The 11509-nt window shown below is 38.5% G+C and overlaps 3 protein-coding genes across 4 annotated transcripts; 1 reads left to right on the plus strand and 2 right to left on the minus strand.

The window, feature by feature from the left end:
• Positions 1–73: 73 nt before the first annotated feature.
• On the minus strand, positions 74–3239 carry gins2 (GINS complex subunit 2). Its single transcript, XM_054619006.1, has 6 exons — positions 3172–3239; positions 3001–3096; positions 2607–2721; positions 1276–1375; positions 1013–1139; positions 74–326 (listed from the first exon to the last, which is right to left on the minus strand). The coding sequence occupies exons 1-6, from the start codon at positions 3178–3180 to the stop codon at positions 198–200; spliced, it is 576 nt and encodes a 191-aa protein (XP_054474981.1). The 5' UTR covers positions 3181–3239; the 3' UTR covers positions 74–197.
• A 1524-nt stretch (positions 3240–4763) lies between these two features.
• On the minus strand, positions 4764–8729 carry emc8 (ER membrane protein complex subunit 8). Of its 2 annotated transcripts, none has more exons than XM_054613662.1 (6): positions 8710–8729; positions 8119–8355; positions 7617–7693; positions 7448–7517; positions 6579–6673; positions 4764–6403 (listed from the first exon to the last, which is right to left on the minus strand). In XM_054613662.1, the coding sequence occupies exons 2-6, from the start codon at positions 8329–8331 to the stop codon at positions 6244–6246; spliced, it is 615 nt and encodes a 204-aa protein (XP_054469637.1). In that variant the 5' UTR covers positions 8332–8355; positions 8710–8729; the 3' UTR covers positions 4764–6243. The 2 variants fall into 2 exon arrangements, with proteins under 2 accessions (XP_054469637.1, XP_054469629.1); XM_054613654.1 differs by lacking the exon at positions 8710–8729 and adding an exon at positions 8474–8651.
• On the plus strand, positions 8699–11265 carry LOC129103283 (cytochrome c oxidase subunit 4 isoform 1, mitochondrial). The gene is made up of 5 exons (XM_054613675.1): positions 8699–8776; positions 9576–9652; positions 10362–10526; positions 10637–10768; positions 10947–11265. Exons 2-5 carry the CDS (start codon positions 9577–9579, stop codon positions 11081–11083), a joined length of 510 nt encoding a protein of 169 aa, XP_054469650.1. The 5' UTR covers positions 8699–8776; position 9576; the 3' UTR covers positions 11084–11265.
• Positions 11266–11509: the final 244 nt, after the last annotated feature.

Consider the following 11509-nt stretch of genomic DNA (forward strand, 5'->3'; position numbering starts at 1 on the left):
TACGTATGGAGCAATCACTCAAAAAAATATAACCCCTTAAAAGAGCTGAGTAAAACTCAGCTAGCTTCAATCACAATTTCTGAGAAAGCAGTCTTCTGAGTACTTCGAAAGCCTGGTGATAAAGTACAAATAGTCCGAGGCTGATCAGATGCTCAGTCCAAGATCAGAACCTGTTCAGCAAGCCTTGATCTTGGGGATCAATAGTCCACAAACTTTCCTTTACTTGAACCAGGCTGCAGGTTGGATCGTAGTTTGTACATGCAGTTCAGAGAGTCCAGAAGAAACGCTCGTATGGTGTTGATCTCCATCAGAGTCAGGTTGTCCAGCTACAGAGGAGAGGAAGCAGAGTAAGACAGGATACGAGGTCAGTTCTAAACAAATAAATCAAACAATCTTTCTCTAATGCCTGCTGTGAACTGTTGTGCTCATATCGGCTGGATCTTAATTTGACAGGGAAACAGGAAGCCATAGGGCCACAAGATGAGGGGATAACAGGATGATTGAAACTGAGGGTGGCTGTTAATCAACTTTAACTAATGAATGTTCAGAGTTTTTCATCTCTTGGAGATGCTCTTTAAAGCAACACAATTATTTCTTGAATTTCAACAAAACCTCCAGTGGCTAATTGAAATTAGACTGTACATGTAAATAGCCATGTTACCAATATCCAAGCAACTAACTATTTTCTTTCTTGTTGATTAATCTGTCGATTATATATTTGTTTAGTCTAAAAGAATATCAAAAAATTGCCCATCACAGGTTCCCAGGATAACAGCTTCATATTGCTTTTTCTTTTGGACCAATTCTCCAAAACCAAATCATCATAAGTTCACCATCACAGCAGAGTAAGAGAACCAGCAAATATCCACATTCAAGATGCTAAAACTGACATTTTGACATTTTTGTTTATAATAATGCTGCATAATTTTCTGTCAATTGACTAATCAATTGTTTGACTAATAGTTACAGCTCTACAATATCCCAGTGTATGAATCTTCATGGTCAGTTTTACCTTGGCATGAGCTTCCAGCTGACTGATGAAGCTGTCGGCGGAGAGGCGGAGTTTGGCAATACGCGTGTCCCAGATGTCTTTGACCAGCGTGCGGATCTCATCTGCTTTAGGGATGTTGTCAGACGCACTGCAGAGACACACAAACCATCATGTGATGTAGAGCGCCACATACACAGATAATAAGGGAGCATTTACATGCTATAAACAACAGGAGCACAAGAAGGATGGATGTCATTATCCTGCATGGAGTTTAAATGACTCACTAGTTCAGTAGCAGTTTGGTGAGCTCCATGTAGTAAGGACTGGGAACCGGCGTAAAGGTGTCCTCTTTCCTCTCAAGGTCTCGCATCTCCTCCAGTTTCTCTGCACATTATAAACAGCAGGGAATTAAAACACAGTAAATTAATAAGCCACATTGCAAGATATCATAAATTAGCATAAATGTCCGTATCTCCCAGACATGCCAGTCATAGAAGTTCCAATTACAGTTTTCTTTCGGCATTGGTGGATTTTGTGCTCACGATTAAGAAACTACTAAGAGATGGACTAATGTGTTGTTAGTTTTTGACTTTGTGTGGTATTTGTTGACATTGAGAAAACTCCAGAGTAACACCAGCTCTTTCCTCAAAAAAAAGAAGGTACCTGCACCCCACTCAACAATTCAAAGTGTAAATAATAATAACAAAACAAAGGTTATGAATGATTCAGGGCAGCTGTGGCGTAGTGGAGAGCAAGGTAGTTCTCCAATCAGAGGGTCGGTGGTTCGATACCCGGCTTCGGCAGTCGATGTGTCCTTGGGCAAGACACTTAACCCCAAGTTGCTCCCGAAGGTTGTGGACTGGATGTTGCATGAATGTTAGTTAGAGTCTGATGATTGCATGGTAGCCCTGTCATCAGTGTGTGATGGGTGAATGATATGTATATATTGTAAGTTGCTTTGGATAAAAGCATCTGCTAAATGACTGACTGTAATGATTCATGTATGCAAACTTAAAGCAAATCATCTCATTAAAACAATGTCTACTTCTGTAGTGGATGAATGTAGTTTTACTTCATATCATCACGTCTAATGCAAACATTGCAAAATAGTCCAAAGTGATTCTATTTCTTCTGTGTTCAGAACTTGACTTTTGAATGTAAAAGCTGTAAAGAAGGATTAAGGTGGAAACACAAAATCAAATGACTGACTGTAATGATTAACTTCTGTAGTGGATGAATGTAGTTTTACTTCATATCATCACGTCTAATGCAAACATTGCAAAATAGTCCAAAGTGATTCTATTTCTTCTGTGTTCAGAACTTGACTTTTGAATGTAAAAGCAGAGAAAGGACCTCCTAAAACTCCACAGACCACAGAGAATTACATTACATTACATTACAGTCATTTAGCAGACGCTTTTATCCACAGACCACAGAGAAGAGATGGAAACACAAGTTGTGTAGCAGGCATTAAACAAACCCGAGATTCCAACGTTTTAAAGGAAACCAGAAGCACAAGGCTTTTGATCAAATGTGTTGAAATGCTCACAATCCAATGTGATATATATATATATCCTTTATTTGATATTCAACTTGTTTGCACTGTATATCTCACCGACATCCATCCAGGCAGGAGGAACAATTCTGCATTTCTGTCTCTGTTTCAAGTTAAGAGCCAGCCACACAGGGACATCAACAGGCAGTCCAGGGTTGAAGGGACCCAGGTCCCCCTGAGGACAGAAACAAAGTGTTGATCCACACTGAGAGACATTTGTTCATTATTATATTAACGTTAGCGTTGTGTAGATTACAGCTGGTGCTTTTGCCTCATGACATGTAGGTACACTGGCGCTCCTGACCCATAACATAATCAGTAAAAGCCGGAATCCCCATTGTGTGACAATCCATCATCAGACTGTACGGTTAGCTATTGAGCTATACATGCTAACGTTATGAGTTATCAGTATCTGGTCAGCTGTTTAACCGGGTAACACAACGTCCTTACTTACCCCGATCAAGTAGATCTTGTCTAAACTGAAGTTTGGTATAATCTTCACCAGCTCTTTCTCGGCCAGGAACTCTACCTCCGCGGCCTCCATGGCGGTCTGTGAGGGTAGATTATTATTATTATTATTATTACTGTGTTTCCCCACGACGTTTCACCCCGGCTCCTCGCTCACATTTGCCATTCGACTTGTTCCCGCGCTGGAGCCGACGTGAGCGTACGAGGAATACGTAGGAGGAGAGAGCTACGTCACAGAGCGTCACGCAGCGGTCGCGTTGTAACAGTGGGTCATGTGACAGCAGCGACGGCAGTTGCATGTAAGCGCCACTAGGGGGCGACAGTGAACAGGCGAGGAAGCCCTGCAAATCCATTTTACTTAAGTAAAAGTTCATACTATCAAAATGTAATTAAATTATACAGAATGTCAACTTTCAAAGTGTCATTTTTTTATTTTTATTTATCGTTATTACTTATATGGCAGTTCGATGCTTTAGTTGGTTATTGGTCAATGTGGAGGAAACCCAAACTACTTCATATATGCTGCTGCTGTATTGCAGTTTAATCTGTTACATTGCTTGTTATAAACTTAATCTGTTTGGCAATATATTTCCCTCTGAAATGTATCGATAATAATAGTACCGCCAAATATGGTTTCTAGGTTGCATGTATTATATTGCATTATGTTGGTCATAGTTTCAACATATGGCTGTTGTTCCTTTTTTTGCTGGTTTTGATGATGTCTTTTTAAACTGTCCAGTTTGATATTTTACAAATGAGAATCTTTTTAATTTTGGACCGTTGGTTCTGTAGTTCTGCGCTCAGTTATCACATGTCAAAGAGAGCTAGATATTCAGATACACACAATAGATAATAAAAAGAGTGTATGTGACAATACAAATAGCATTGTACAAGTTAACATCGTTGTACTGGAGACACAAACACACATAGAACAGATCATTTGATCCGCGACAATGGTGCCATCTGTCCACCAGTTGTCAGGATTTCCCCTCCCTCTAAATGAACTAATAACTGTTTGAACCACTTCTGGAGAATCGACACATAGGTATGTCTGGATGTTTCTGCCAAGGTTCGCAGAGGTCAGGACTGTGTCTGTGAGGGTCAACTGACCACAGTTGAAGGTTAGACATGGCCTGTTTAAATGCATTCATGCAGCATTGAATAGGCCCCAGATATATCTTGAATTGAAGTTGACTTGGCTATTAAGGAGAATAGCATATGTAAGAGCAATTTATTCATATTTTTGACTTTGTATTTACCTGGTGTAATACATACTTTTTATATCATATCATATTTGTTTGTATTTATATCGGAAGGAAATGCAGACAGGTGTGTTGTGTGCATACAGGTTGCTTGCAGGGTCGTTGACCATGGCCATGGAGTCTGCAGGTTATGTTTGCGGTGTGATAACCGTAGTTAAGATACTTAACTGTGTGTGATGGCTGGTGTTGTTAATAAATATCTGCGAACAACAAATTAATCGTCCAACAGCAAAGCTAAACAAAAAAAAGCTAGGCAAAACAATTAGTATTTTTACCTATAATTTTGTTATCGAACTTCATATGATTGATAAGCATCTGACCAATTTGTAATAGCTCTGTTGATCCACAAGGTGGAGCCATGTAGAATAAAGTTATGGGTAAATATTATCTTCTAGATGTGAAGTTCCCTTTTCTTGAGATTCCGACAATTTAACAGGCAGTTTCTTGCACTCAAGTTTCTTGAATTTATTTCTGGGCATGTGAAATGACAGATTCTTTTGCCCTAAAGACCTATATCAATTTACTGTAAACAATCAGACCATAGATTCAAACTCAAGACTTTTGTAAGCTATTGTTATATTCTCTTTAGAGGTGACAATTTTAAGGTAATGCAATCTAGTACTCTATTTATTGACTATTATTCTTTTTCTGTAGTATTTATACTTCAACATGTAAGTTACAACATTGTTTTATTGTGAATTCTTTCATGCAAATTGACATTAAAAATATCTTCAATATTATTCGCCATTTTTCCTGAACAGAAAACATATTACCCTGCTCTGGCTGACAGGTGTAACCGATGATGCAGCAAAGCCTAACACTCGTGAATTTTTCAGCCTTACAAAATTAAACCAAAACCTGGCTCTGCCGGCAAGTCTCCCTTTTCAAGAGTCAAAGGCAGATACATATAAAATAATGACTAAATTACATGAATCTTACAAAAGACTTGGTTTCAAAGGGGATTTCATTGTACATTCAGTTTATAAAATTAATGTAAAAAAATGTGATATCCAAACCATTATTTAATAGCTCTTACTGATTAATTCTTATCTGAAATACAAAGGCAGTTCTGTAACCTAACATTAAGTATTCAAATGTTTTAACATTACGTATTAAATAATAGGATTTAGAGCAGTCAATTAAGTATAAATACAAACTATTACCTATTTCTTACAACAGTTACCCAATAAAATTAAAATATTCCTGTCATCAGAAGAATGACATTCTGGAGTGTACCAGGATAAACAATAGGAGCCATCCATCATAGGAATATTTTCCTAATAATTAATCATTTAAAAATTATATCTTTTAAGATAGATAAGACAAAGATAATATAAGACATAACTTGTAAGATAAGAGAAACCTTTTTTTTAATGATACCTGCCTCTCCAGGACATCTATTTTCTTATCTTTTCAGGAGTGTTTTAAACAAACTGCCAACAAACATCATCAGACTACAGTTCTATATTTTAATTTAGTTTCAGGGCTTAAAACAAACTACACCTATCATAGAAAACATGTATCTATATCATATCTCAGTAGTACAATCATCTCCTTAAAATGTATGATCTCTGTATGGCTACTGGCTGTAAAATTTCAGAGTAAAAAATAGATCAAATACTCTACAATTTAAGTTAATGCACACAACTATGGGAAGACACAAATCATTGTAGGGAGAAAAAAAACAAAAACATTTAAGTTGCAGTCAAAAACATAATTGCCTTCATCACCTCAGTATCACCTTGTTAAGGTGGACACATGCCAAAAGAGCACATATGGCTCTTGACCTTGAGAGATTTGGCTCTAATCAGTCAGTGCTCCGCAAGTTCCTCTCAGTAGGAGGGGCTTGTCATGGAACAAAGATCATGCGTTCAGCATTTTTGTACTCCTGTGCTACAAGATAAGTAGCATCATGCATGCTGAAACGGCAGCGATATTTGTCTATGTGTAGGTTACTCCTGACTGGCTTAGCACAGATCCAGGACGGACTTGTTGATCACAGGGTTGGTCCAGTCGTTCCTCAGATCATCCAAGTGATTGTCAAAGTCAATCAAGTTCTCATAGGACCTGCCCTCTAACAGAGCAGATGTGATCTTCTGTGCTTCGCTCCAGTCCTCAAAACAGTCACTGGAAGACAAAAACATAATTTTGGGAATCAACGCCTAAAACATGATCTAGACAATGTACACTATTTTGCTAGTTAATTAGAGAACACAGGGAGATTGTAGGCAAGAAGCTGTGGTTGAGGTTGCACATGTAGATCAGTCTCTAGTGAAACGGTTCAAAACAGAGAGTAACTTACAAAGTTACTTCTCTACTTTTCCACTTGTTTTCATGATGGTCATGGATATGCACAATGGGCTCAAAACAGCTCATTGTTAATCTACTGTTGTCCACCTGAGGGAAAAAAACAGAGAAATCACAAGGGATTTAGTAACATACAGACCTGTTATGTATAGATTTACAGAACCAGACCAGTGTCTGACATGTTTTAGGGAACTTACTACTAATTATGTATACTTTACAATATCGCTAACCATTTAAAAAAGATAGCATTTTAGATTGTTTTTGTTTCTAACATCTTCCAGGCAGCCAAGTGCATTACTTTTGTCTGCATTATTAAAAAATCTATTAGCAGAAATTTACTTTATGCAAGTAACCAATCTGTGAACAAGTTGTTGCTCTTCGTTAATTTAACACTATTATTGTATGATGATACAGTTAAAGAGCACAGATTGTTTGGAGAAGCCTTCAGGGTCAGCTAGTGGTAAATGCCAACATCCAAAACTTGAGAAAGCAGATTAACAGCAGCATAATCAATGCAAGAACATACCAAACTCACATCATCCCTTTCATTATGTTTCTGCACAATCTTCCTTATTTATCACTTAACAATGGTCTGCAGCTACATAACAAATCTCAGATTGTGGAGCTAAATGCTTGTTGTGACAAAATATCTAAATCAGATTTTCAGACAGTAAATTTATTTTTATATACTGAACTAAAACTAGTGGCTGCCTGCCTGGAAGGTAGGATGAATAAACTTTATAAACTAAAAGTGCACCATATACTTTTCAAAATCAGAGTCAGCAGTAAAGCATTTGCATAACTTTAGATAAATGGACTAAAACAAATCGTTCATTGACACCAGTCTAAATCATTTACTATTACCATAACAATTGCTGCGTCGCTGAAGTTCTCAGAAATCCTGGCAGCCACTTTTTCTGCAACTTGGTTGGGTCTGCAAGAGAGATGAACAACAGTTGTTTGGGGCATGGTTAATCACTAATTAATTCCTGGGAACAGCAGGGTGTTGGGGTCCATTTTGTTTTGGCTGTACCTTGAATCCTTTGTGCGTTCATTGGCTTGATAATATCCAGCAATGACGTAATTATTTTCTTTACACCAAGTATCAATCTGGGATAGGAGAGGGAAAGCCAACATGAAAAGGACAGGACAGCAGAGGTCAGACCAACAACAACAGACATTTCTTTTCACTTCATTAGGGACACATGGCTACAAGGAGTTAAACCTAAACCAGCCCTGCAATAAACTCCATGTTCATAGAGTAGTTTGTGGTGATTTCTCCTTAAACTGCGAGGTGAGTGTAATATTTAGTCATCCCTCAATGGGGGGATAAATGGGAGCATGGTATTATAACCACCTGTGAGTAAGGGGATGAAATGTAGCGCACCACTAACTTCAGCCCACCAAATCACCATGGAGTTGAATCAAAACCACAATAAACAGTTTAAACAATAACAAGAGCACTACATTTCATTTTTGCAGTACTTGTGTATCTGACTGCATACGTTAAAGCTAGGTGTTTCACGGCTACTTACCAGTGTTAAAGCCACTTCCAGCATTGGTGCCAGAGCCAGAGTCCCGTGAAACAGCGGCACACAGTCCACACACAGCACTGCTTCTCCGTGGCTGTCTTTCTTTTTCTCCTTCATTTTCTCCGCCACCAACAATCCATTCACAGCGCAGTGAGGGTACTTGGCAGCATGTAAAACCATTTTACAGTAAGCCTGACTCGTCAGCTGAATAGGCATGTTTATGAGAAAAATCGGCAGAATCTGTTATAAAAAAAAAAAAAAAAAAAAATCCCTGAAGTTGAGTGGCTACACGACGAGAGGGGACTTCTGTCTGCTACGGTTAGCTAACGAAAATGCCAACAGAAAAGTAGATATCTACCTCAGTAGTCACCTGACTGACACGAACATGTACGCTTTACAATAAGCAAAAATGACAATAGTCTTTTTCTCACGCAAGATGAATTACTGTGTAAAGAAAGCTAAGCTAGTCTGGCTTCCACCGCTCTCTCGTTTCTGCAGCACCGGTGGTGCCGTAAATCAGAATGGAAATGTCGTAAAATGAGATCACAAAGCATCATCCATCCGGTCTGTTCACCTCCTAGCAATGTGACTTACGTCCTTCCGGTCTCCATCACACTTCCTGTAAGAGTAGCGGTGCCCGGGAGCAAGGAAGAGACAGGAGGTTGTATTTTCTATTAACAGCATCCTTCTAACCTTTAGAAATACACACGACTTTAACGCTTACATACATCGTGACACTGTACGTATTAAAATCGAGGTAATGGCCCAACATTAAGAGGCTGTTTCAACCGATAAAATCAATGGTGCACTGGTGACTTTGTCAGAGTGGAGCGGAGCTAGGTCGGGCTAGCTCATCGGCTAGCTTTCCTTAGCGTCCAGCGTCAGACTTTTGAAGGCAGATGTTTCGTGTAGATGGTTAGGTGTTGTCTGCCATATGTACATGGAAAGTCAGCAAATGGGAAGGCATTGTGTGAATTATAGACTATTTGCTCAAATAACCTGGCGTTTCAGTCATTCTTTTACCTGGGCGGTGTGACCTTGTGTTGACAGCTAACGCTAACAGTAGCTTAGCTTTAGCTTGTAGCTGACGGTAGACCTTTGGTTTGCAACAACAATAACTCAATTTAACCTATATACAGTCCAGGATTTAACCTAACGCACGTGTAAATATATAGTTTGTGTTTTATGCAAGCTTTGTTACCTCGTTTAAATGCAGGTATTTCTAACATCTGTCAAAGGCCGGAAATTGTATTTTATTATAGATTTGATACCAAATACTTGTTCTTGAACTATCCAACACCTGCTATGTGATATTAACACAAGTTGATCAATTAATCTTAATACTGAATATATGGGGATACAAGAAAAAAAATCATTCACAAATCAGTTTGCATGCATTGGGAAGCGTTTGAATATATTTAAGTTTTCTAATACAATCTGTCATTTGACCTTTTTCACAGAATGCTGGCCACCAGAGCCCTTCGCCTTGTTGGCAAACGTGCCATTTCCACCTCTGTCTGTGTGCGTGGAGGACATGGTAAGAGTCATGAGAACTGAATCTATTTTTGGCAGCGGCATTAAAGATGGAGTTTGTGCCTCATAAATCACAGTTTCTGTGAATTTAAACTTTTACATAGATGATTACTTTGGTACTAGAGAGCTACAGTTTTTCCTGTAAAATAAATCCCTAGTGACCTTTCAAGGGTTCATACGGTTTGTTTATCTCGGAATGGAAAATAACCCTTCTAAATTGTTCAACAATACTCTAAATGGTTTTGGTATGTGTTTTTAAGTAAAGCAAAATCCCTCAACAAATTTGCTTATTGTGGGGCTAGAATTCAATGAAAACGCCCCCCCAAAACATTAAGTCTTCATGTTAGCTTGCTTATATAAACATCACTTTTTCTGTTAGTCCTAGCAACACATTTCCATTCTGTAATGTGCTTCCGGTGTCTAAAGAAGACACCTTTACTCTCCTCCAATCTCTTAACTACCTGAAGTTAGATCTAAGTCAAGAATTGGCACCATTTAATCATATTTTCCAGCCACCAGAAAATATTTGAATGTGCCAGTGCCCAGCTGATTATAAGTGTTTTTATCAGCATACTTTCTGGTACCAGTGTAGCGCAGTCTAACAAGAAAGTAAAACCAAACATTTTCTACTTTGAATACACATGATATGTCTTTTAAAGGTTGGCATGAATGACGACAATCAGTGATGGTGAGACTTGTTTTTTCTCCTGCAGGTGTTGCTAAGGTAGAGGACTACACTCTCCCTGCCTACTTTGACAGGCGGGAGAATCCCCTCCCAGAGATCCGCTATGTGCAAACCCTGAGTCCAGAGCAGGCGTCCCTGAAAGAGAAGGAGAAGGGCTCTTGGGCTGCACTCTCTAATGAGGAGAAGATTGCATGTAGGACTCAACGACACATTTTTTTTAATGATTTAATGTTCATACTTAGTAAATTCATTTTTCATCTATTACAACTGTAATCATCTAGATTTTGTGTTTCCAATGTTCAGTGTACCGCATCAGCTTCAAAGAAAGCTTTGCTGAGATGACCCAGGGATCGGCAGAGTGGAAAAGTATTGTTGCAGGCATGTTTTTCCTAGTCGGCTTCACTGGCCTGATTGTGCTCTGGCAGAGGAAGTATGGTAAGTTTGTCAAAAAGTGTAATGGCCATATTGGTCATTATGTGTCTGCACATCTGTTAATTATTTAATGTGATGATTCATTTCCAATTCAAACAAAGAGGAATGCAATTATCAGCATTACACTTGCTTGATGGAGCTTAATTAAGCATACCACTTAATGCGTACTGTCTCTTTGCAGTGTATGGACCCGTCCCACACACATTTGAGGCCGAGTACAAAGAGAAAGAGCTGCAGAGGGTGTTGGACATGAGAATGAACCCAGTGGAGGGATTCGCATCCAAGTGGGACTACGAAAACAAGCAGTGGAAAAAGTAAAGGACCCAGAGGACCATAACACATACTTGAAAATAAAGGCAGACCAACTCAATGATTCAAGAATACCTATATTTCGGTATTTATCAATTATCCAAATTACCTCAGTCTGTGCATTTTGGAAGGCCTCTTCCTCTTATTGGTCATTGTGTATTATAGAAATAAAAATGGTTAAACTGATCAAAGATCTCTATTTCAATTGTGTTAACTCTGTGACTCCTATGTTAATGCATTTACATTAAATTACGGTTTCATGTGAAGAGGGAAGGACTATACCTCCCCCCCATTTAATTTGATGAATTTACTCTAAAAATGGTGTTAGGGTTTTCCACCATTTGCAACTAATTATATTTGTATTAATGCCATCTGTTGTATTTAGCCCAACATTTCTAATGAAGTTGAGAATGTTATTCATTTTTAATTGAAATA

Source organism: Anoplopoma fimbria, chromosome 2 (genome assembly GCF_027596085.1).
Source record: "Anoplopoma fimbria isolate UVic2021 breed Golden Eagle Sablefish chromosome 2, Afim_UVic_2022, whole genome shotgun sequence".
Lineage (NCBI taxonomy): Eukaryota > Metazoa > Chordata > Actinopteri > Perciformes > Anoplopomatidae > Anoplopoma > Anoplopoma fimbria.

Coding starts and splice junctions, on each gene's coding strand:
- gins2 (XM_054619006.1), bottom strand. Junction 2,722..3,000: donor ACAAGATCTACTTGATCGGG/GTAAGTAAGGAC, acceptor TTCTGTCCTCAG/GGGGACCTGGGTCCCTTCAA. Junction 1,140..1,275: donor ACCAAACTGCTACTGAACTA/GTGAGTCATTTA, acceptor GTGTCTCTGCAG/TGCGTCTGACAACATCCCTA.
- emc8 (XM_054613662.1), bottom strand. CDS start 8,331: ATGCCTATTCAGCTGACGAGTCAGGCTTACTGTAAAATGGTTTTACAT. Junction 7,518..7,616: donor GAACGCACAAAGGATTCAAG/GTACAGCCAAAA, acceptor TCTCTCTTGCAG/ACCCAACCAAGTTGCAGAAA. Junction 6,404..6,578: donor AAAAGTAGAGAAGTAACTTT/GTAAGTTACTCT, acceptor TTTGTCTTCCAG/TGACTGTTTTGAGGACTGGA.
- LOC129103283 (XM_054613675.1), top strand. CDS start 9,577: ATGCTGGCCACCAGAGCCCTTCGCCTTGTTGGCAAACGTGCCATTTCC. Junction 10,527..10,636: donor TAATGAGGAGAAGATTGCAT/GTAGGACTCAAC, acceptor TCCAATGTTCAG/TGTACCGCATCAGCTTCAAA. Junction 10,769..10,946: donor GCTCTGGCAGAGGAAGTATG/GTAAGTTTGTCA, acceptor GTCTCTTTGCAG/TGTATGGACCCGTCCCACAC.